We start from the raw sequence: 27,061 nt of genomic DNA, 5'->3' as shown, positions 1-27,061 counted from the left end.
CGTCACCTCTGTGGCGGCAAATAAGCTACACTTCTGTTCTGACAGGTAAAGGATGGCAATGAAAGAAGGAGAAGCGATGCTAATTGCTAATCTAAGACTAGCATAGCTAGCAAAACTGCTCAGTACAAGGACAAGCTAACAATCTTGTTTTACTATAACTCAAAATCTGAAACAGTTTATTTATTAGCACTTACTGAGTAAATGGGAGCCATACTTGAATGTTACTGGAAGCACCGTGTTGTTTTTATTATCTTTACTGCATTACTTGAAAAGTGATATAAGAAGAAGATATCTGTATTTTGGTATGACAAATTTGTATTCATCTCTTTTTTCATTTTATGTGATCTATAAGGATTTTATTTTTTAATTGGAGAAAAAAATCCAGAAAATGTGCATTATTTTATGTAATTTTAAGGAAAAGTACTATATCAGGCTATAAACCGTTATCAGTAACTAAAATGATATGTAGTGGGATATACAGTACATTTTTGGACTGCACTCAGAAATGATTACTAGCATCCTGCTGCGACCTGTGGCTATAAGCGAAGTGCGCATCTCGGGAGCGCGGTGCATTATGGTAGCCTGCTACCAACTTGTCATTAAAACGGAGTTTAATGGAGTCTAACGGGGGGAAGCGCTGATTTGCACCATTTCAACCATTGGAAAGTTGACGTTTTTTATTGAATCTATTCTAAACACGCATAGCATGTCGTTACTAACTGCCCTCTTCCGGGACACGTACAGTTAAGCCTATTTAAGTGCTTATTATTTGACTGAATGTGTGCACTTTACCGGGAGTTGGACCGAGACACAACACCGGGACGCGATCAAGAGACGGGTAGGAGCTTTCTTGACTGAAGGAGTCAATTGGGGTGAAAAGCAGGTTCTTAGATGACTGTCACGCCATTAGTTTGGTTACACGTACATCCGCTAGCAAGCTTCGTGATGCTTCTGTCTGCTCCTTTGGTTTTGAGGCTATTGACCAAATCAATTTGTTTAACCAAAAATCAATTTTAGCCTCTTATACGTCTGTTTGGATCTTTTTTTACAAGCGTACACTTCCGTCGTCTTGAGCTTTGCAATGGTGTTTTTTTTTTTTGCCTATAAACTCCATTAGGACACTTTAAACAATGCTTGCAAGCTTTAAGGTGTGCAGTTTCAGCACTCCATTCGCCGCCATTCAAATGACGGCTTTGTTTGGTAACAAAAAAAAAAATTACTTGATTTTCTCGCAAACGTAATGCGCACTTCGCTTATAGTGTGTTCATGCACAAGCATCGTTCCCTTATTAATACACCTACACACTGAAGTGGTCAACAGAACAGGACAATGCGTTGAACCAGTCAACACACAAGAGCTGTGCGCCTACGAGTCTGTATTTATTTGCTTCACAGAAAACAAACAGTGACAGAAACAAATAAAAATAAAAGTGGGACTTTGAAGAGAAACAACCCAAGGAAGCAGACAAAACTCATTAAAAGAACTTCAGGTTATCTTTAGTCCCATCCTTTTTTTTTCTGTTTGTCTCACTGTGCCTCCCACAAAACAGACAGTCCTTGCTAGTACAGTTTGGCTTGATATTTTTCCTTTTTTTTTCTTTTTATTGAGCATGCAATCCCATCATGCCAGCACTGATTAGAATCACCTCAAACCAAACAGCAGCAGCAGCGCCCCGTGTAGTTCTGAGAAACAGGAGGCTTACACGTGCGAAGTGGTGTGTGATGTTGTTTTTTTCCTCGCAGCCTATTAAAAATAGGTTTAACAGCAGACACAGTACTGTATATTGAAGGGTATACAAAAAAAGCCTCTCTGCAACAATGCATTAAATATGCAATGACTTATGTGGTCTGATTATGCAACAGGCTGCCGCGGTTTTCACTGAGTTGCAGCAGCACAAAAAAAGGAGCTAAAACTCACGAACAAAAGTACAAAAAATGTGCATTGTCCAAACAGTTTTACATTCAGTGGAACTAATTAAAAATATGTTGTTTCCCATTCAAATACAATTTGTATGTGATCTCATTATGAGTAAAGTGAGAATGTAAACACAATCGGCCCTATTTACATGCAAGTCTGCGATAGTTCTTTTGGTATTTTCCTAGACTAACACTGGTAGAAATGGATATTTGCGCCATTCTGGGAGGGAATGCAGCCGACTCCCGGCCAATCGAAGCAGCTCCCCTCAGTCCCTTTAAATTCAGCGAAGAGAACACAGAGTACATTGGGGAAAAAATGCAAGAAGATCTCCAATTTGGATGATGGAAAATTGTGGATGGGCATTTGGAGACCGCATTCCACCCTGCATAGTTATGCCACGTGATCAGGAGGTGTTATTAAAAATATTTTTAAGATAATGATTAGGGATGTCAAGATCCCGATCACGTGATCGGAAATCAACCCTGATCACGTCATTTTTACATTGACAAGGTATCGGACTGGGACTCGGTATCGGTAGATCCCCAAAAGCAGGTCACTTGGGAAAAAAACTGTGATCGGGGCAACCCTTATAATGGCAAGAACATTTTTCAATGAATTTATTTCTACAATGATCCAGAGGGATTGTCCCATGCTGTTGTCACATTTATGTATGCACCACACAAAGCCCAGAATCTGTCTGCCTGCGCTTCCATCTACACAAGATTGTGTTACATTAGTGTTGTTCCGATACCGGTATCGGGAGAGGCGGCATTAAAACAGTGGTATCGTCATCGGCAAGTAACAAATAACATGCCGATACCATTATTTCTGACGCTAATATATGACTTTAGATGTCTTGTGTCTTGCTTGTGAACGACATTCACTGACTGCATGCCGAGCCAAGATATCCTATTGGCTCTTGAATGCTCTGAACCAATGGCAGGACAGCTTCTTTTTTCTTTTCTTTTTTCTTCTAAAAAGAGCTCAGTATTGTTCATTCGGTAATGTCATCATCATTGCGCTTTTATTTTTAAATTTATTTATTTAATTGTATTAATTTTTTTTGTTATTTTTTTTGTTATTTTTTTGTTTTGTTTTTTGTTTTGTTTTTTGTTATTTTTTTGTTATTTTTTTTGTTTTTTGTATGTGGGTGAGTATGTGTATGTGTGCGTGTGTGCGTGTGTGCGTGAAGGACAGCTTTTACACGTTGGAAAAAAAAACTAGGTATTGGTACTGCAAAACGGTATCGGTATTGGGGGCCAAGAAACGGTATCGGAACAACATTTTACATCACACGCGCCACAACTTAGACCTGCTTTTAGCTTGTCTAAAATGTAGTCTGCTTTTGGTTACCCTTCCCAGTTTAAAAATGAAGATGCGTCTTCAAAGTGCCAACATCAACATTAAAAATAAATATGTATTAATATAAAAACGCAATCATCTGCAGTAAATTTTCATTGAATAATAAAACATCCTTGCGGATTCTAAGAAAATGCCCGGATTTTTTTCTTCTTTTTTTTTTTATATGAATTATTGCAATTCCAAAAAAGATTCTTATATCATCACGGGCGGTTAAAGAGCATGTAAAAGGAGGCAGTATTAAAGCAAAGATGGCAGCACAATAGTCCACAGATGTGTTGAGTAAGGTATATAAATATTCAGTGGGAGATGCAGGCTGTCTAAATACCTCTGAACTGACTGCAGGTCCCTTGGGAGACAGCTTGCAAACTGAGAACCCAGGACACATGAAAAGAAACGGGAAACACTGACAGAACAAAAATAGGGGTGAAAAAACACGCCTGCAAAATTGAAAGCTATCTGTAAAGAGGACCATCTGTTTCTAAAAGACTTATTTTGCAAATACACAAATAAGCCCACGCGGGAGGACAAGAAAGAAATATTATTTGCCCTGTGGGATGGAGGGGGGAAGAGGAGGGTCCTTCCCTTCAGCCCACTCCACATGGCTAATTAGCATATGTGAAGGTCAGGGTGGAGGCTATGGCAGGGTGGGAGGGAGGTGGGGGCGCCACCATAGCACAAGCACACGTGTACGCTACTAAATGGATAGAAGCCATTTAAATTACTGTTGTGTGAAGGAGACCAACACTTTCCCCTCCGCTCCTCATTGTTCACAAGCCTCGTGAGCTCCAGCGGGAGAGAAGATTTTAACTAAGTTGACATTTGCCTGAGTTCTGTTACTGATTCCCTCTCTCGGTCTAAACTGAGCCCGGAACATTTCTCAGAAGTCAGCAGCCTTCCGTGTGACTCACTTCAAATATCGCCTACATTCTTACATCTGCGGCCTTGCTTCAGCCCTTCTCTCTACAGCAGCTGCGCCTCCCTCCTCGCCTGCGTGTGCAAATTGCAAACCGTGGAAGTATTTCAAACAGAAGAAGAAAACTTTAAAAATAGAATTAAAACATAATGCAACATAAATCTAACAATAATACGTTAAATATGACACACATTCAACATATGAGAAGGATTCATGTATTTTATAATTTCATCAATTAAATGTGTTGGGCCGCACAATGCATTCTGGGAAGCGAAGGAAAGTTTTTAACAATATACACTATTATATATGTATAGATATATTATATACAGTTGATACCCGCTACTTGCCAGGAATTACATGCATATAATTGACACCCATTGAAATGCATTGGAAGGGAAAAAATAATGAAATTATGATTATAAAGTTCTTTAAATTATTATTAAAATATTTTATGCATTATTTTTTTTATATTAATCGGCTGATTTGTCATTAATCAGATTCGACATCAGCCTAAAAAAAATCCATATTGGTCCATCCCCCAAATTTACTAAACATACCTTGAAGGACTTCAATATTTTGGGGGGATCTAAGCAGCATTTAAAAAGTCAAATAATGTTGATTTGATGGGACACCGGTATGCTAATAAGTTGTCAGGTTGTGTGAAGTCTACCTGCACTAATCCCAAACTGCCAAAATTAACGTTGATGTCACAATCAAATCAAACTAAAAAGCCACTCGAGAGCTTAAATGTACCCAAATGGAATGTAATTTGCCAAATAAAGTTTCGCTTGGACTGCTTTGCTCAATCCTGATGAGAGAGAAATAAGATTACATTAAAATGACAGTTGGGCAAGCCATTAAAAAACACAACTATTTAATTAGCCACCTAATATTATACACATGTCAGTACAGTACGTACCTCGTGATGCCACTGTGTTATTCGATTCTATACTTAACGCTTAGTATTTAGTAAAAGAATGAATTGGTATTCCGTGGAAAGAATATGCAGTCAAGGAATAACCCCAGCTTGCCAATTACCTCGGCAGGCCGTGTGTTTCATCTGCGGAGGATGGAAACCGCTGAGCAGGGCCCTTATCGGACGGAACAGAGCAAATTAAAAATTCACTCTGGTGTTGCTAATCAGCACCGTGCTTGCTAGCCAAGACGCAAAACAACATAAACAAATGATTGACAGGAGCGGGCCGGGGCAGGATGGATGGGGAAAGGGGCGGGAATGAGACGGGACTGCTACGTGCCGACAAAGGTGCATCAGGTCGCGGGATGGAGAGAATACCCAGAATGCAAACACACACTTGGAAAATGTTGCAGGAATTTAATGGCGGCGGCAGCCACGTTTAGGCCCATCACTATGCGCGAGGCTCCCTGCGATCGGCGCATAACACAATGTGACATTGATGCATTGCTCCCATTATAAAGTCTTTGTTCGTATCACACTAATAATTCATAAGAGAGAAATGTAAACAGTATGCAGTGGAAAGGAACGCAAGTAGGGATCATTTCAAGGTAAGCGCAGCACGACCGTGGATGGGAATGTTCTTGCCTTTGATATGTTCCGAAAATACCAAAACAACATACGCAAAAACATGGAGCACAATAGTGGAAATGAGTGGAAACTGGAAATGCGCTTTCATTTTTCTTTTACCAGATCACGTTGTTGCTATAATGATCTGAGTAACAACAGTTTCCAACGTACTCATTATTATACACTAATTACTGTTATTGTGCTCTGTGTGTTGTGTGTCTGTTCAGTTTAGTGGATAACAGACAGATCTGTGTTGCACATGTAGGATGACACAGAAAACTCTATATCATTTATGACTTCAACTTTAATAAGTCATTAGGACGGCACAGCTGCTCTTGCATTACTATGTACATATGGCTCACAGGAAAAAAATGGATTTGGCATTCAGGCAGCACAAACTATAACCTGGGTAATTGAGACAGCTAATAAAAAATAAAAAATAAACATACAGCAGACCATTTTGTCATGATCTTTTTTTTTTTATCGACTTTGTTTTAATTCTGTATTTTCTCCTTCTGTCTCTCATCCCGTGTCCCTTATTTCACGTCTTGCCTTGCTCGTTAGGTTCTTGTTTACACCTGTTAGCATCGGTCCTGTCAACCAATCAGCTCCAGCCACAAACTGTCAAAGTGTACCTTGTTGTCTCATCAATTTGTTTGCATTAATGCTGCATTCCAGGAAGGCGGGAGGTCGGACATATCCCACTTGGAATCTCCTAATTCTGACCTCCAAGCGTCTAAACAACAAAGATGGCTGAATAAAAAAATAAAAAATAAAGTTCTAATAAATGTTTTTATAATTGTGCAAATTATGTTTTGGCATTCACGGTCTTTGTCTCTACGTGGTTGGCCATTGTCGAGTGACGTCGGAATTAAACTGGTTGGTGAAGTCGGGGTCCCATGCGGGGTCCAATGCTTTCTTTCAGTTGTTGTTGGCTACTACGTATATAGTGAGGGACTATACAGTGAATAAGGGGTTAGAGCAGGGGTGGGCAAACTCGGTCCTCCTGCAAATTTTTTATGTTTCCCTCTTTTAACACAAGCTGATTCCAATCAACAGGATCGTTATCAGGCTTATGAAGAGCTTGCTGATGAGCTAATCATACCAGTTGTGTTGGAGAAAGGAAACATCCAAAACCTGCAGGACTTCGGCCCTCGAGGACCAAGTTTGCCCACCCACCACAGTTTTAGAGAATTGTAATGCCTAGTTCGGTGCGTGGAAGTCACCAAACACAAACAAAGAAGGACCAAGAGGAAATGACAACAATACTGTACACACGTTACCAGACATGAATGAAGAAGAAATAGCAGGAAGTGTGAATGAGCATCAAGCTCACAAGTATCATAAAATATGATAAAACACCTCCAGATAAAAGGAATAGAGTAGATAGAGTGCCCAGTCTTTGACCTTCCTTCTTCATGTGACTCCTCAGCCAGGTCAACCACATTGAAGTCAGAATCAGGTAAGTAAAATGTGTCTAATGCCAACAAGTTAAACTGAAACTAAATAAGTGGGTCGACAAACAAATGCAAATGGCCAGCTAATATTTAGCTTGTGTTCATTAGCTGCTTAGATATGTATTTTTTTTACCCCTCAAATGCAGCTTGTGTTGGTCATATACTGTTTGTTTTTTTCTTCCCATAAAAAAAACAATGGGTATTTTATATCCATGGCATAGGGTAATTATAAATATAAATATTTATTGTAATTCTGACCTGACACAGGTTAGTGATACTTTGTGTTACAACTTGCGTACGAAATCGGGGTACAATGTATCGCAGGAAGACAACTTCACCATGAGTCTAGCTAGCTAGTTAGCTAGCTATTGATTTAGCTAGCTAGCTAGCTAGTGATCACCTTTTTATACTAGAGTTTGAGCCCATCCCAGCTGGTTACACTTTGTGTGACGCCAGGTAACGTGCTTTTTTGCACTGTAACTCGAATAAAGTGTAATTGCACGTCCACTACAGTAGGTGGCAGTGGTGCTCTCATTGCCAGAGCGTGCGCAGCGAGTATTAGCTCACACACAGCACAGAGCAGGAGATATGAAGTGCAGTGAACAAACCATGGAAAAATAGTTAACAGGGATGAAAAGAAAGGTGGCAAGAGACAAAAAAAACACAATGTTAATAAATGTCCATATACAGTAATCGATGTTTCTTCTATAGGCATATATACACTGTTTTGCAGAAGTGTACTTCGTGCATCACTTCTACTATAAATGACACTATTTATAGTCACGGTGGAAGGTTGTGAAATATTTTCTTCTCCAAATGGACCTACTGCTACTGCTACACAAACAAGTGGCAAAGCCCCGTCTTCATTTTGGTGATTGGCCAGACAAGTGAGAAAGGTGTATGTGAGTATGTGTCACGGAGGGAGGGGGGAATAAAAGTGTAAATGAGGCGCAGTGGATTCGCTCACTGCTCCCTCCTGAAGAGAAGCAGTGAGGAGGGAAATTAAATTTGAAAGAGGGGAAAATGTGCCAACAGGTGACAGAGGCGTGCTCCAACCAAACACACTCTGAAGTGAAGCACAGTCGAATCACGGGCCAATTTGGATGCGCTATTATGCACAACGCCGCTCGCCATTCTCACACTGCTTGTCAGAGCGCACAAGAACAGTTGTTGGCGCTCCAAATATGAATTAAACATACTGCTTTTGTGGCGTGAAAATGCTGCTCAAATGTTGTCCAGACAGAAAAGGCTAGATTTGTTTTTAGGGGGCTGGATGGGTGGAATAATACGCATTCAAGATCACAACACAACTGAACAAAGCAGTAAAATAGAGCAGACTGATGCACTGTCTGGGCTTCATTATGTAGGAACTGAGTCAGATACTGTTATTGTAGTTATCTAAATGTTATCATTTCTTGTCACCATTCTATTTATGCACAGTTTAATTCGTTTAACAAATTATTTTTCCTCACATCCAACAATTGACTTCTATTAAAACTGTATGGTTTTTTTTTTTCAGTTTACGCTGCATTTAACCCCTTTTGCCCTGCAGTTGTCCAGATGTGTCATTAAGTAGTGCGCATAATTTAGCACATCTAAAACAATTCTCGGGTTAAAAAAAAAAATCTCATGGTGAGGTCCCCACGCTGCTTACACAAGCAGTATTTCAGCACAATGTCCCCAAGAAGAGTGACGATCTCAGGGATGAGAGCAGACTATGTTGACAGCTCTTGCCTGGAAAAGGGGGAGGGGCCAGGGAATAATTATTTCGAAACACTTGGTCCCCTGACTTTCCTCCCACGACTATTTCCACTGATGTGCCCTAAAGCAAGGCATTCAACAGCCAGCTGCAGCCAAGAATAGACGCTAGCTTGCAGGGATGTGAATAACATTTTTATGGAACACAACATTAGTCAGATGATGAAGAAAAAAAGAAGAATACACAAAACAAAATGTTCTCAAATTCTTAAATGTTAATTCAACAGAAAACACAACACCAAGATGCTCATTTTTGATTGGGCTGCCACACATTAGCTTCATAAGGCACACCTGCACCTTGTGCTATCTGCCTTGATGACAGACTGGTGACAAATGTGAGACAAATCTTTCAGGCCTCCAAATATAACATTTTGGACGGACCTTGACATTAATGATCATGATTTAGGCGATGGGTCGTCTGTTTGGATTTTCAGCTCAGTTGCATAAGATGAGAGGAATGTTACACCAACTCCAGCATTTCATAAGGAATATAATGTGAATTAATATTTTATGGAGCTGTCTTACATTGCTTGATGAGTGGTTTAAACACAATCTACCCTGTGGCCATGTGGTAGGGATCACTACTGCATTACAAAAAAACATATAGTACCCTGCAAAAGTCTTAGTCCACTTAGTTTGTTGCTCACTACTTTCCTTAATTTTATACATAAGTGATGGTAATTTATTCGTGTTCCGTTTAAAAGTCACCTATACATTGTACAATATTTGATTATATTGCCTGTATCTTATTTAACAGCCACGTATAAATAAGGATGTTATTGTGTATTTCACATGCAAAGTATAACTTAGCTCATATTAAATATTTCACAATGTAATTTATTCTTTTATACGTTTTTTCCTTTTTTGATATACGTTTTCTAATTGTATCCTAATAAGACGGAGAAGTAATTACTGTATTAGTGGGCATTAGATTTGTTAGACACAGTTTTGGGTTTAGGGCACTTAAAATGAAGATTGTTGACACCCCCCCCCCACCCAAAAAAAATAATTGTCATCATGTTGGATAATTAATGTTTACTAGGGCCAATTATAAGTGACAATTATCAGCATTTTGACAAATATCGGCATCAGCTTGCCTTCTAAATCAAATGGCCAATAAAACATTCACTTTAAAATTGCGTTGACTGAATTATTAAATTTCAGTGAACTTTATAAGAGATGCTGCTGATCCTGGGAACTCTCTGGAGCTTCTGTTTTTTTGCTTTTTGTTTTGTTTTTAATTTAACATTTTGAATATTTTTTAAATTTTTGAATACTTCATTTACTGTAAAATCCAAAAGGGAGCTAAAAACGTTTGACTTTTCAAGACAGGCCACTGTCATGTCTTAAAAAGTCAAACGTTTAAAACAAAGATATCTAAGATTTATTGTCTAAGATTAAAAAAAAAAAACATTGTGGAAATTTGCAGAAGTTGTTCAATAAAAGGGAAAATGTTGGTGTCAAAATATAAAAATTAAATTAAAAAACTCAAACTCTTAACTTTGAAATGCTTTTAAACGTGTTTATTAAACAACTTCTGCAAACTTTTCTTCAGATTTATTGTTTAAAATAAAATGTTAAAAAATAATCATTTTGCAAATCTGGTAAGTTGTTCAATAAACATTTTTAAAAACATTTCAACAATGTTAGGAGTTTTTCTTTTTTAATATTGAATATTTTCCCTTTTAGCGAAAGTGTGTATATGCTCCAAATACCGGTTATTGGCCTCCTTGACTACTAATAATTGGTATCTATATCTGCCCTAAAAAAAAAAAAAGTCATATCGATCGACCTTTAATTTTTACATTCAAGGAACACATAAAAACACCAATCAGAAAAAAATGCTTAAATTCCCAGCAAACCCACAGCTGTATACATAAAATATATTGTATGATCTTACCTGACTCCTCCCAAGGCCTTGCCCTCCATTGCCCGGACTGATTGAATGTGGATGGTTCCTGGGCTGCCCTCCCCAGCCGTGGGCTGTGGTGGTTCCATACTGGGAGCCCACATCTTTCCCCAGTTGTGTCGAGGATCCACTGTAGTCTTGGTAGGCCCCGCCGTAGCCTCGCATCATGGGGCTTGGTGACGTGAGCAGCTGGTTGAGGGTCGGCGTGGCCCCTGAGGGATGCTGCTGTTGTTGAGTTGGTCCCGGGAACCTTTGGAAGCCACCGGAAGAGGATCCCAGTGTGGACTTGCTGTGGCTTGCTGAGGAGTTGCTACTCATCATCAAGTTTTCAGGTTGCCTGCATCCCGAGGGGCCCATCATGCTGTAGGTCCCGCCGCCGTACCGTGTCCGGTTATAGGGAGGGTATTGGTTATATTGGCTGTTCTGGTAGCTTGCTTCATGGGAGTTGTCCATTGTGTTATGTGCAGATGATAGCCCCATTCCTTGCTGCTGCTGTCCTCCATGTTGCTCATAAGACCTTGTTGAGTAATAGTTGTTGTTGTACTCTGAATTGTTGCTGGTTGGCCCCAAGTTGGCGTGATCATACCTTGAAGACATCATCCCCTCTGTGGATTTAGGATGTCCCTCACCTTTACCTTGCACCTGCTGTGACTCCACTTGACCCCCCAGAAGGTTTTCCTTACCGCCGTGGTGGTCGACGACCCCTCGCGGTCCCTGTCCGTTGTTGTTGCTGTGCATCTGCCGCTGCGGATGCGGCGCAAACTGGCCGAATTGCGGCTGCGGTGTCTGGGACTGAGGGGGGTCTCCGCTCCCGACACATTTCAGCTTATGGTTGGCAATCAGTCCCGTTTCCATGGAGGAAGTGTTGGAATTAGACGATGTGAGGTTATTCCCATCCTTGCCGTGACCCGCGGGAGTTGAACGCACCATGCCGGGCTCCGTTCGGCGGCGATGGTCTACATTATTCAGAGTCCCATCTCCGGCACCCAGCATCTGCCCGCTGCGCTGCTGTACGTTTCCTCCTCCGCCGCCGCCGCCGCCGCCGCCGCCGCCGCCGCCTCCTCCTCCGGATTTCCCCGAATTGAGCTCCGTGCCCAAGCCGCTGGATAATTTCTTGGTTTTGTTGTTATTTCTGGCGAGAGCCACTTGCGCAGCCATGCTCACTCCAACATCTCAGCGCGCAGCCACCGCGACCTTCCGCCAGCCTTGCGCGCGCACGCAGCAAATAAAAAAGAAGAAGAAGATACAAGAAGGTGAAGGATATTTTCACAAACTTTAATCTAGCTCCGGTGCTCTCGTCGTAGCGGTGGTGGTGAAAGTGCGCGTCAGTGAAGCGTCATGTTGAAAGTTGGTCTTTCCAGGTTTGAACTTTTTCTTCCCCCCTCCGTCTCTTCTCCATCCCGGGTCTTGGTGATATGTGGCCGCGTCTCTCCGAGCCCTTGTGGCCCAGCATGAGATGAGAGAGAGAGAGCGGGCTCGACCAGTTTATCCGCCTCCAGGGCTCCAGCGCGACGCACTTGGAAAACCCGGAGTGGATTCGACATTCACGCTGCTTTGGCGTGCGTTTATTTAACGTTTGGATTTGTTTGGAAGGCGCCCAATGAAAAACCTCCAGAGTCATTTGTAAATAAAGCCAACTGTAATTTATGTGTTATAAAGAATAATTTTCGCCTAATTATAAATGACAGTCCACTTTAAATTGTATATAATATTATTTTTGTAATTATTAGGCTACATGCTGCCAAATTTGCATTACTCGTGTTAACAGTTTTAGTCAGGCACGTGAAGGCACCCCGGGGGGTGGGGTGGGGGTGGTGGGGCTCACAGGTCCTCGTAATCAATTTGTTTTTTGTTTGTTTATTTATTTACAAACACACGTAGAGGATAATACAATTTGGTAACAATATCCACCCATATGAACTAAAATGGAGATATAAGATTAAACAAAAGGGTGATTAAGTAGTCAGTAGTCATTTAGTAGTATGCATTCAATGAAATAGTGTGATTATGTTGTGTCTCGGGCAGTTCATGTGGCCAATTAAAGACAACAAAATATCAATCTCTCGGGTGTTTTCATCCAGCTCCTAGTGCTACATTTACAATGGCACATTTTCACCATAAACAATTTATTTTACAAATGTATAACTGCTATAAATTGCATCAACTTAAAAATGGATTAAATCACATGATTTTTAATAAGAGGCCATCTTGTTCCCACAACCGAGGGTGCTGCCAAAGTTTTGTGGCCAAATTGAAAATATATTATTGACATCTAATTGGTCCTTAGAATGGAAAATCACCACCCTAATTTACACCCACAACTTATCTTACAAATGCTTAAAGGATTTCCACACCCACGTGCCACCTTTTTAGTAATTGTCAATGGACGCTATAAGGAGGTTATCCGGCTCTGATTTTCCATCCACCCACCGTTCATGTCCCTTGACTCAAGCCAGTTCTCAGCAGCTCTGACAGGAGTCGGACACGCAAACTCAAACTGTATGTTGCCTTTGGAATAAGAACAACTTGACAATTTATGGCAGCTGTAACGCTATGTTGCAATAGTTTTCTTTCAAAGTCACCTTGTAACAGTAGGAACCATAGATGTGTGTATTTAAAAAAAAAAGAGTATTATATTCAAATACAGAAATGCATTGTAAAAACTACAAAAAATAACTTTTATTTGAATAAAGACCCTTTTCGACAACCCCTTCAGTTCATTTCATTTTGCCTGCAAGAGCAACTTGTGTGAACTGACATTTTTCAAAAAAAAAAGAGGCGCGAGGATGAAATAAAATAAATCAACCCCAGGCTGCGGGCTAGGACCACACAAAAACCAAAGTCTACAAGATACGCTCTAACCCATCAGTGGTATTCAAACATGAATGTAAAATAGTGCTTAGCAACGACGCTGGCTGTCTGCTGGGACTTGAATAAGCAGAGGCTGTGCTTTGATGAGATCAGATGCATTTGATCAACAGAGGGAGCTGTGGATGAAAGAGGGGCGGGGGAGGGAGGGGGGTGAGGATTTGGGGATGAGTGGTGCTGAGGATGGCCGTGGTAATGATGATAACTGCTGCTGCCCGTGGTGCTAGACAAATATGATGACGACGATGATGATGATGATGATAAGCATGATGATGATGATGATGGTGAAAGTTATGCTGATTATAGTGATGGTGAGTATGATATTTTTAGCCACGTGTTGCTTCAGGTCACAAAACATCAACAAAATGTAATTGGCTACAATCTATGTTGTGCAGTATGAAGCTCAATTGGATGTCCATGACAAAGGGAAGACCCCTGGTGGACATATGGTGTCAGTACAAGTCAGAGCTTCATAATAATAATAATAATAATAATAATAATAATAATAATAATAATAATAATAATAATAATAATAATAATAATAATAATAATAAATAAAAACAGAATCAGCCCTAGATGATTTTGTATTGTATTTTAACATTCTTCAATTTGATACAAGTGTAAAAAGGAGTTAACAGCTGTATGACGACACATTTAGGGAAGTGGAGAGGTGCTATATATATATATATATATGTATTTAAAAAATGAATAGAATGGAAATTAATTAACCATACTATATTGAAAGCTCAAAAACAAAAAATATTGTGTAGCTATATACTCACCATTGTCTTTATTGACATATTATGTTGAAAAGGGACGCTTGATGTGTGTGCCTGTGAGGACACATAAATACTAAATCAAGCAAACTGTATGTTATGTTTATTGATTATTAATGTCAACATTTTTTTTTTATTAATGATCAGCCAAGTTAGACTCATGTTCCACTTTCATATCCTACCACTACACTCTAAAAAGAGAATTGTTGAACTAACTTTGAGACTGTTGAAATATAAAGTGCATTACAAATATTATTTATTTATTTTCAATTGCTTCAAGTGGTAACACACAATTGAATTAAATTAATCTAAGTCAATATATTAAGAGTAATTAATAATGAGGTACTTTTTTTTTAATCACTTGAGATCATTAAACTTAATATATTAACGTTGGATTAATTTATTGCAATCATCTGTTACAACTTGAAACAGTTACGGTACGGTGCTATTTAATTATTATTTTCCTCCATTTTATCGTAAGTGACCTGCCCACAATTTAGAGAGAGCAGCCCATTAATGGATTTGTAATATAGTGTAAATGGAACGCAACAAAAATTATACCTTTAAAATAGATTGTTTAATTCGTACAGTCAATGTCAATTATATCCATTAGTTTCATATCATAGCAAGCAAATAATATGGCTGAGAAGTCATTGTTTTTCCACATTCGCAGTTTCATAAAATAAAAAGCACACATATCCAGAACCTTGCTCAACAAATTCATAATACAAGCAGGAATAAACACGTTGCTTTTTAGCTAGACTTGACCCTGCTTGTATTATAAGTGTGTTGAATAAGGTTCTGGATATGTGTGCATTTTACGCCACAAAACCTTGATTGTAAATGGCAAACATGACAAACAATGATTTCTCAGTTACAGAGCGGGTAAGGAGCATGCAAATGCGCCGATGACATGGCTGATTTTTTATTTTATTTTTGGGTACCAATAAAACCCTGTCATCATCATCATCACATTTTCTTCACTCCTATCCTTCTGTGGTGGCTTGACAAAAAACACTTGTGGGGCTAATCCTGGATTCTCACTGAGCTTTGTCCAAATTCTTATACATTCTGTTGATGTATTTCAACATAAAACAGAAAGAAAAAAACATTTATATGACAGTAGTGACCACTGAAACAACACTTGTGCAAATGGAAGCTGATTGACTGGAGTCAAATAAAAGCGAGTGGAATCCCTGGAAACATGTCCCAGCCACTCGCCTTTATGTGCCCATATGGCAGAAAATAAAAGCCATAACGTGGTTATCGTCCAACAACAAGGTCTCAATGGTGCTTGCCATGCACATGCACCATGTTCAGTGTTTAATACAATCGGCGGGACCAGATGGCTATTTAGCCAACTGTATAAGACACTCATAAAGATGTACACATATCTTTTTGTATACTGTGTGTGTCAAATTTTCATTGTCGTTAGTTATTTTTATTTTATTTTCGAGTTTTGTTTTATATTTCAGTTAATTTTAAATAGTTTTCAAAGTGGGTTTATTAATATTTATTAGTTTTTGTGTTTTTTGAAAATGCTTCATTATACTTTAAAAACTTTATACATTTATGAGAATTAAACTCACAGATTTTTGTGAGAGAAAAAACAGAAACAAATTGTGAAAAATATGTGTGCAAAATATTACGCACATGGTGAATGCGAGTTTATTTAGCGTAAATTTGTTTAAAGTTTTTTTCTTTGCCATTTTTTAATATTGGAAATAATACGTCATCATATTTTTTTTAGTATTATTATTTTTTTTGTGTATTTCATGTGGGAAAAAAATTACTGTAAAAAAAATCAACAAAAACATTTCTTTAAAACAGCCATCCACATATCAAATACAGATTTATAAATACATTTTACAAGTGCAGTGATTAAAACTCATTCACTGAAGCAGCCCCCTTCGCTCCGGGCTGTTTTACTTCTTTTTTTTTGACTGTATGGCAAGGCCCACAGAATATTGTGTTCTATTACTATAAAAACATGGAACCCACCAAAATAAAGATTAGGGTCTCTTCTTCCATCAGGAAAAAATATATATATTTGTATCTATTTCCGTTTTGCAGCAATTAGTATTAAAATATAGCCAAGTATCATAATTTTTCACATTCCTGTTGAAAACACTGGGGAAAAGAGCTTGTTGCAACACGTCCGTGGCTGACCTCTTATACTCAGCTGCCACCTGCTTCCTGTTTATTTCATTCCTGCTTCCTTTTTAATAATAACTACCATTGCTTTAAGCCACCTCTTCATGTCAGCAGCTGCATCAAAGTCTTCTGTATGCTCTTGCTTAAAAATATAAATACATTAAAACGTATAAGTACGTTTTTGGGAGTGAAGGACAAATAAAAAACGTGATTACACACTTTTGGGTTTGAATGAGTTTATTACTTTTAAAGTTAAATGTTACAAACCCTAACATTTGTTTTATTTTTATATATTAATCAAAAGTGAGTTCAGTGACAAAAGCACTTTTTTATTGGCTGCTTAAAATCAACCACAAAGGTTCATGTACTGCATTAAAATACCGGAAAATGGCAAAGAGAAAAACAAAGGATATGTTCGCTATAATTATGGTAAGTTAATTTTAAATTAAAAGCGTAGTTTAATTTAGGTTTTTTTAAAGCATTTTTTTTTTCAATTTGAGTTAACTAAAATAACCTTGGTGTGTACGTGCGTAAGAGTGTGTTTGTGTGTGAGAGAGAGAGACAACAGACAACTTTCAACGCTACACGCAAGGTGTCAAACGAACTTGAAATGGTGGCTGGTTGTGTGCACCTTTTGTGATTAGCACAGGCCTCATATACGTACACACTCGCACGCACATACACACACCCTTCCTTGCTCTGTACTTTGTACACATGCCGATTCTGGCTCCCGTCAGAGTGGCAGATCAAAGCCTCAGCTCTGATCTCATCTCGAGCAACCACTATAAGGCTGACAGTGAGAGGACCGGGAGCATTAGCATATTCTATGATGGCTTTTCAAGCCGTTGCCTCGGCTGCAGTTCGGGGTGTGCTGCGCGCTGTGGCTTTGCAACTCTAATTTCCCTCACCCGCTCATTAAAAAAAGCCCACTGTTCTCCCATTAATTCGCAGACACACGGATCTGTTTAAGTGGCGAGTGTGTATGTGCAAGGAAAGGCAGGCGTAGGGCGGCAATGGCTCAGCGCATTTGCATTTATGTTTAATTTATAACCTTCAGAGGCCCCCTGATGCAGCAAGATTGAAACAATAACCCCAGACAAACACGGAGAAAAGGAGGACGCTGGATGGAAATGCACACAACTGGGATGTGCAGTGAATATGCGGATGAGTGTAGGTGTTCTCCTTGGTAAGGACGCTGTTGGGCCTGATGCATTTGTGCATCTGCATGGAGGTACATGTGAAACACTGGCAGAAAGGCAGAGGTCTCCAATCCACGGGGGATGACATGCCAGGGTGAGTGTCTGTCAGGAGGAGGGCTGGAGTCTGTGCTGGGAGGGGGGTGGGGGGGTGTCTGCAGGGATCCCCCCAGCACGGCAGACAGCAGCAGAAGCCCGGCCAAGCAAAGAAAGTGGGTCAGCCCGGCACACATACACAGTTCAGATAGATACAGAGCTGTGAGTATGTTTGCTGAGAAGTACGGAAGTGTGGAAATGCAAATGTGGAGTCAACGTTTTTGACTGGTAATTACATTTGACCGTATTAGCAAATACGTTGGAACGTATTTACGTATTGCAAATACAAAACGGATTTGCAAGTACGTTTGCACATATTTTCAAATGTTTTTAAACGTTAATCGTATTTATGTATTGTAAATGCGAAATGTATTTGCAAGTACCTAAATGCTAAAAACATACAGTAATGCCACGGCGTATTAACTTAAGAATGAGCAAGTAAAAATCCCAAAAAATTCCCAGCATTTGACCTCTGTTTTCATATCAATACATTCAAAAATTAAGTAAGTAAACATTGTTAATTAATAATTGGTATGATTTATGTTTGCGGTGGTGCATAATTTGTATTTTTTTCCCCATAATGCCACATTGTATGTGCATGCACAAGCCGATGTCAAAAGGTCAAAAAGAAATCATGCACTGCAGACATAATAATAAATCATAAAAATAACAAATAAACTATGTTTACTATATTTTAATTAATCTTTACTATATAATATTTTTGAACTTCTTAATATAATATAGGCCAAATTCTTAAAAAAAAAAAACGTTTGTGTGCACAAGTTGATACCCTGTGGCATTTCGGGGAAAAATATTTAAATGTATTTGCAAATTGTTTGAACGTATTTAAATATGTTTAAAAGTACATGCAAGTACGATTAAATGTTTTTGTAAATACGTTCAAACGTATTTGCCAGTCACAAATATTTACTAGGGATTTCAGGCGATTCCATTTTTTAATTGTAATTAATTGCATGACTTCAATAGTTAACTCACAATTAATTAAAAATATTATATCTGTTCTAAATGTACAATAAAATGTACAATAAAATACTTTTCCTACTCTTGCTAACATAAAAGTGGAAAAAATGTTAAACTATAGAAATATGGCTGCGTCTTTTAGTCATTGATACAGTAATTTCATAATAATTCATAAAATTTAGTTAAAATTAAAACGGTGTACTGTACTGTAATAAATGAGTATGATATTGATTTGTGTTGAGGTGAATTATCTGCCACTAGATGGCATAATTGCATTTGTAAGACGTCGGCGACATCTCAGTGCATTTTCTTTCCATATTAGGAGCTATCTAATCTTTGACATGAAATTATAAAAATACAACTTGACTCCACAAATATATGCATTATTATTCAATGTATTACTGTTCAATTTCGACATGGACATGTCTGCTGCGTTGCGACTAGAATTGCCCCAGTACATGATTTCCAAGTCATTAATCGCGCATTTAAAAAATGAGTGGCGTTAAAGGAACTTTAAATTAACTCAAAATTAACGCACTCATTTGACACCCCTAATATTTACTGCACTTTAAAAGTTTTTATTGAGAAGAGAAAGGCGTGGAGAGAGCACACATACACTGTTGTGGGTTGTTATCACGAGGGAGAGCCCGCTAGCCTTATTTGCATTTGTGATGTTGGAGAAGATGTTGCTCAAGAAGCAAGTCGACTGGCTGGGGAGGGCCAAAAGGCAAAGCCAGACGCCGCTAGTACGCCATATGCATCAAATTGATCCAAAGTCTTTTCATTTCAGGCTTGGGTAAATAACAACATTTGCATTGATCAGTCTGCAAAAGCCAGCTTACAAGAGGCCTGGGAGTAAACGTAATATGAGAAACAAAACACATCTCTCATTCTTTTCGGTTCCTTGCAGAGTTGAGGGGCTCACCAGAGCCCTCAAAACAGCTGCGATGGATAAAATGTTAAAAAATATATATATTAAAAAAACACTAGAGAGGAGTCAATGCTATTGTGTCTGCCTGTATACTAAAACATAGAATCACAGAATTCCCAAGTTGCGGCACGCTCTGTTTATGCCTTATGAAAAACATGACTCAAAAGCAACAGCAAGCAGCGATGCTCTACTTTCCCTGTCAGCTATCATGTGAAGTGTAAAGAGGAGGAAGAGGATGAGAGCAAGATGGAGACGCAGAGGAAAGTAGAGGAGAGTGATTTTCTTCATCCACAGATCCCATCCTGATGGTGACAGGGGACTGGACTCTCAGAACACCCCCCATCTTTCTGTATATATATATATATATATATATATATATATATCTACCTCCTCCTCCCCTTCTGATGCCTGTCACTGCTCCTTTTCCATCCCTCCTTTCTCCTGACTGGAGGAGTGTGTGAAGTGTCCCCCGAGAGGCTCCTACTCAAAAGACGGTATTTACAAGATCCACACTGAGCCCACTTTTAACTGCCTGTGAAGAACTTCTTCCATCGCCTTTGATGTGCCAACCTAATGGGGAAGCGCGCGCCGGCAGCCACTGCATATGTTAGCGCGCCCATGCGAGCTAATCCACTAGCATTGCAAGGTAGGCGTCACGCTGCTTGCGGTAAGCGAAACCTTCACATGCTGCATGGCTTCAGAGCGAATGCTGCCCAAAGAAAAATAAAATAGTGATGGCAGTGGCACTGAAGAGGTGTGTCATATTTTACATTCACTCTGGACTGGAGGCAGGCAACAACTTGATGAAGGTTATTGACATCTTTCTTGTTTACAAACAAAGGTGACGTCATTAGGTTGCGCCGGCATAGTTGAGGCAGAAAGAATGGCGTACATACAGGGTTGGGAGGGTTACTTTTAAAAGTTACCTGCTAAAAAATGTAATTTGTAATGTAATCCAAGTAACATAATATTAAAGTAATGTAACTGGATTACTTTTGGATTACTCCAATATTGAGAATGCTCATGAAGACAAAATAAAAATAAATATCACCACAATATATATTTTATACAATGTGCCCCTGCTATTTGCGGGTGACAGGGACCCGGGCAGCCTGCAAATAGCAAAAATCCTAGTGTAATTAAAAAGCATGTAGGCGATTGATTGATTGAAGGCCATATGTTGTTTTCCAACTGTCACTGAAAGCAACCACACCTCATAGATAGATAGATAGATAGATAGATGGATGATGGATGGATGGATGGATAGATAGATAGATAGATAGATAGATAGATAGATAGATAGATAGATAGATAGATAGATAGATAGATAGATAGATAGATAGATAGATAGATAGATAGATAGATAGATAGATAGATAGATAGATAGATAGATAGATAGATAGATAGATAGATAGATAGATAGATAGATAGATAGATAGATAACTCACATTATGGTTGTAGGCTAGCGGGCTAGCTAGCAAGAAGCCACAGCGCATAGCATGCCGCTGGACTCTTAGCTCAAACTTTCGCTCCGAGTAAGTTCCAGTGAATACCGGTCGCCATTTCCTCCTCCCGTCCGTGAAGCTTTTTCTAACTGCCCGCGTGTGGCGGACACGACAAGTCAGTTCGTTTGTGCCCACCTTCCCGACATATAGCAACGGTCCCACTCGCGCTGGCGTGCACGCGCTCGCTGTCTCTCTATCCCTCTCTCTCTCATTGTAGAAATTGTAATCCCTAGAAGTAATCCCCATTTTTAATAAATGTACCTGTAATCTGATTAGATGTTTTTTTCCTGTAACTGTAATGGAATACAGTTTTAAAAATTGTAATCTGATTACGTAACACCAGTACATGTATTCCGTTCCTCCCCAAGCCTGCGTACATAACTGAAAAGGATCACAAAAATTACGTTAGAAAACTAACATTATTAGACGGAAGGCAACTTTCCGATCCTTATGGAATTAAAGTGGGAGGAAGATGTCAGAAAATGGCCCAATGGCCAGATATCAATATCGTTGGCTGCGTGTCACATAATAGAGAATACTGTAAATTGTCTTCTTCAATCTTCTTGTTTGCATTAAATAGTTGACAATAGGAGCATCATTTGTGCGTTGGAGCCAGTCGAGTCGGATAGCATGCGGCGTCTAATCAGTGTATAAATTATTGTTGTGCAGTCGATTCGAGTTGGAATACGTCGAGGGGGAGCTTCCAGCAAATTTGACATTTGACAACAAAAGTTCAACCTTGGTTACACTGGACTGGATATAACGTGTGTTTTTACAGATGATAGCATTTTTCTTTCTACAAAACGGTTTCTGCCTTGCCACCCTACCCCAAAGCCCAGACATATGGAGAAGACTGGAGATTGTCATCACATGTACTAATCAACCAGTTCTTGCCAGAATTTTCTGCAGCTCCTTCAGCGTTACATTGTGCCAGCCTCCCTGACAGTTTTCTTCTCGTCTTTTCAGCAATTTTGGAAGGACGTTTTGGTTCTTAGTAATGTCACTGTACACTTGATAATGATGACTGTCTTCACTATATTCCATGCGTATTTATATGCCTTGGAAATTTGTCAAGAGGGTCTTGCGCCATCATGTTATCTTCAGTTGTTTTTACTTCCGTTTTCTAAAACATTTCATAAAAAAAAACAAAACAGTTATACTTGTTATGGGTCTTATTAATTGTGCACTCTAAAAACAGATGGGTATTTAAAAAAAACGATTTGGGTAAAATAAATAAATAAATAAATAAATAATAGACCGACCCACTATACTTGGGTCAATTTGACCCGACTTGCTAGGTTGTTTTATACCAACAGATCCAATTTGGGGGGTTGTTGTGTACAAAATTAGACTTTTTGGGGGTTATACACAACGACCCACATTTTTTGGGGTTGTTTCGTGCAAAACAAACAAGAAAGTTGGCTCAAAAAAGACCAAGTAGCGATATATATATATATTTTTTACCGAAATTTGATTATTTTTGACCCAACTGTTTTGAGAGTGAAGTCACACTCTCAAAACTTTTGGGTCAAAACTAATTAAAAAAAAAAAACTTTTATTTTTATTGGGTATTTTATTTATTTATTTATTTATTTATTTATTTGTACAAAACAACCCAATGTTTTATCTTGATACAAAATAAGTTCAGAGTAGTCTTGTTTTATGGGTTACCGGTATTTATTTTTTACTCAATTTTGGGTTAAAAATATAACCCAAAATGTTGGGTCAGCCCCTGATCGGGGATGTTGAGACTTTTTATATCCAGTCATGTCCAGCCAAATTTTCTATCGCTGTAGGTAAAATGGCCTCCTACTTTTATATATATGGTTTGCTCGGTCTCATCCAACTCATGCTCCACACAACAGAGAGGTCAAAGATCAAATGACAATTGGGAACGTATGCACCTTAAACCACACTTTTCAAACATTCTCAACATAGCGTTGCACAGATATGCAGCGTTAGAACAATGACTCTCGTAAAGTTTTATCTTCAACATGAGCACAAAGAATGAAGGCTTTGATAACAAACAGTCAGGCATTTGGAACGATTTTGAATTAGGCTAATTAGGTTTGTGTTTTGTTTGTTGTTCGGTAGCAAACATCAAAGTGATATTTCACCAATTTGTGTCAGTTCCGGGGAAGAGAGGAAGAGTTTGGAGGAAAGCTGCCTATTAATCTCTGCAGGTTTGCTGTATTGTGCATTAGGGAAGCTAATCAAAACAAGACAATTAAGAATAAATGATTGTGTTGATCACAAGTTAAACAAATCTCTACATGTGTGCCATTTTAACAACTCAGCGGTGAAGAAATGGGGCCGTGCAAGTTGTTTTATTCTTCTTTTTTTTTTATTTCTCAGCTCCTGGCTTCAATTTCAATGTGCACCCAATCCTCCCTGTTCTGTCTGAGTGGAAACATACAATCAAAGGGATGGGGATGGATTGACCCAGGAGCTCAAAGTCTGAGAGCAACGGACTGTTTTGATCTAATCTAATATTTATGAATATCTTCCTTGATATTTCCTTCGCACCACGGAGCCGGTCTGCTTGTACAGTGTTACACAATAATGTCTTAGAGGGACTATGACGGAGATCAAACGGAGCTTGGGCACAGAATTTCGTGTTCGCTTGCTCTGTGGAGCCTGAGAAGGATCTCAGCGGCAAGCGACTGTATCTAACGCCGTGTGATTGAAACGCAAGTGCGACTACTCAGCAGCGGCGGGTGAGATGATATTTTGATTTGTGTCTCTGTCAAAGGGAAATGAGTGCAGAGATGGAAAACACGGTCACCATTTGAGCAGAAGGATGAGCGTGACTGTGTCTCTGTTTGCCATTTCATTTCATCCACTGTCCAAATATGTGTTTTTGCCATGGAGATGGCACGCCTTTCATCGAGTCAGCCTGCCATGAAACCATTCTGGCTGTTTGGATCAGTAATGGCCTCAGATTTTTTTGTCCCTCGCCCCACCGCCTCCCCCCAACCCACTATCGCTTCACAAAAGTCAAGTGTTCTCAGACATGTTATTTCCCGAAGTGTCCTTGCTTGCTCCGAGGAGCTATTGTTAGCCTAATGGGGGCTAACGACACCAAGACTCTAATTATGGAGGTCAGCAGTAAGCCTTGATAATATTGCGGGCAAAGTGGGTAATTTGTGGCAGTCCTGTTGAAGGGTTGAGGGGAGGTGAGGCGGAGGGGGAGGGGGGGGGGGGTTGTTGTATTCTTGTGTCATCGCCTTGTCCTCCGTCCCCCTAATAATTCCCCAGGACCGGAGAGCCAAACTGCAAGGGAATATTAATGGAGTGTGTGACATTATGGTAGCCGCCCATTCATATGGAATATTTTATTATATTATGGCCCATCAACAAGTGATTTCTCACTACGTTTCATCTGTGCATGCTCCTGTTTGATAAAGCCCCTGCGCAGCGTCGCTCAAGTGTCCTTTCGTCTTATTTAAAGCATATATTACAATTACAAAAGGCCCGTGCTTAAAGGTGAATGGATGATCTGTCATATTGTGTTCATTGGATGCATAGCCGCTCACCTCTGTACGGGCAAACGCATTCAGATGCCTGACTATACGTAGTAGCTTATCCACATGTAAAGGCATAGGGTGGCAGCACGTCAACAAGAACTAAACCGATACTGTAGAAATTATGATTTATTTCAGAGCAGGATGTGTTTTAAGAGAGGAAAGAGATCATATCTTAAATGTAGTGGCTATTAATTATTGTAAAATTAATAACACTCAAGGGGAACTAAGAAATGCTTTGACTTTAAAGCATTTTCCCCAAACTTTTGTCTACATGAAATGTAGTGAATCTGTGACATATATACAGCTGATATCAAAAATCAACTCACCTGTTCAAATGGCAGGTTTTTATAATGATCGAAAACAGTGGTTCTCAACCCTGATCCTCGAGTACCACTATCCAGTCTGTTTTGAGAATCGTTATCAGGCTTCATGTCGACCTAGCTGATTAGCTGATCGTTTGAAACAACTGTGTTGGCTGAGGGAGACATGGAAAACAGGCTTGATAGGGGTACTCGAGGACCGGGGTTGAGAACCACTGATCTAAACAATGAGATCAAGATAAGCTTTTTTTCCCCCATCATTTACTGTCAGGGACCTATAACCTGTACAACTCACTTTTCAAATGGGGTGGGCACAAGTGTGCACACCCTCCTCTAACTGGGATATGGCTGTGTTCAGAATTAAGAAATCCCATTCATACTGGTGTTAAATGTGAGTCATCATACACCTGCCACCATCGTGCCTCTGATGAACCCCAAATAAAAAAGCTGTTTTTGCTTTGCCCGATGTTTTTTCTTTTACTTTCTAACACCCGAAAGGTGTAAAAATGTACTGCTATTCCTGTTCATTATTCTCTTCACCACGTCAAAAGCTCGGGTTGCAGATAATTAGCCCCATGCATGATGCTGACAGCACATTTGCTTGGGATTTTGATGCACTTTAAATGGTGGCAGGAGTGTGTTGATTCCCATTTACAATGAGTGATTGATCAATTCTGAAAATGGCCACATCACAGTTTATGGGGGTGTGCACACTTTTGCAATTCCATTATTTTACTCTTTTTTTTTTTACCCCCCTCTCAAGTTATAGGTCACATTAAAGGTGGAAAAGGAAAAGTTTGTAATGATTTATCTTGGTCAAATATATACACACCCCGTTTGAAATGGCATTTTTTGTGATATATATATTGATATATATATATATATATATATATATATACATATAATTTCAAATGGGGTGTGTAGACTTCTTATTCCTACTGCAACCCCTCTCAAATAGTTGGGCGAACCCCGTGCTACAATAAAGAGTAATTGCACATTCATTACAGTAGGTGGCAGTGGCGCACTCATTTACTTTTTTTATTTTAACGTAATGATTTTTTGGGGGAGGCACTTCAAATGTTTTGTTACAAACAAAAAAACAATGTTAATAAACTTCTTTGTTGTAAGTTGATCACAAATTGTTTTTTCTTTGTTTTCTTTGATGTTATTAAGGATACAATGCTATGCAGAAGTAACAGATTTATAGACAAGAGTTTGGGGGGCACAAAATAAAAAATTAAAAAGAAATTTTCCTACAGGGGTGTAACAGTAATAATTGAGAAGACTGAACTGAAAGGAGGGAACTAAATAAACTGGTCCATATTCGGGCATGTTCGTCATCCACACCCCACCCACCATCGATGAATATTTACCCGGGCAGAATTTTGTTCCTGGAAGGTGCTGAGTGGACAAAATGAACAGCATGGCAGACAAGAGGTTAAACAACACAGAAAATGAAAAGCATGATAGGTGGAAAAAAAAAAAATCTGAATAATAACATGAACCTAAATTGAGCTATATTAAACATGTTCACAACTGTATACGCTGTAGCAGCCACAGCGAAAGGCCGAGCAAAAGATGGGATTGAGCTGAAAAGCAGTCCGAGGTAGAAAGCCAGCAGCCTTCCGTACAGTGCGGTGCCAGGCCTGGAAAGACAGACACCAAAGCAAGTCAGCAAGCTTGTGCCTATTCTGTCAACAGCAAATATCAAAGCCCTTCTCCCAAGAGTGATCTGTCCAAACAATTAAAATGGAACCTCTTTGTAGCATCACACTTAACATGTCAGACAGAAAAATGAAACGGGCCTGGGCGATTGGAGCGGCATGCCTTGACGCCTCCTGCGACAAG

The 27,061-nt window shown here is 39.3% G+C and overlaps 1 protein-coding gene across 2 annotated transcripts in view; it reads right to left on the bottom strand.

The window, feature by feature from the left end:
- The window catches only part of arid1b (AT-rich interactive domain 1B), a 224,381-nt gene extending 212,092 nt beyond the window's left edge, over positions 1 to 12,289 (bottom strand). For both annotated transcript variants that reach the window (XM_086094165.1, XM_086094166.1), the window contains exon 1: positions 10,851 to 12,289. In XM_086094165.1, the coding sequence (XP_085950291.1) occupies positions 10,851 to 12,017 (1,167 nt within the window). In that variant the 5' untranslated portion in view covers positions 12,018 to 12,289. The remainder of the gene's footprint in view (positions 1 to 10,850) is intronic.
- Between the last annotated feature and the right edge of the window lie 14,772 nt (positions 12,290 to 27,061).

This window comes from Leptonotus elevatus, chromosome 14 (genome assembly GCF_054856555.1).
Source record: "Leptonotus elevatus isolate MCC_2025b chromosome 14, RoL_Lele_1.0, whole genome shotgun sequence".
Classification (NCBI taxonomy): domain Eukaryota; kingdom Metazoa; phylum Chordata; class Actinopteri; order Syngnathiformes; family Syngnathidae; genus Leptonotus; species Leptonotus elevatus.
This window is presented reverse-complemented; position numbering and strand designations above follow the sequence as displayed.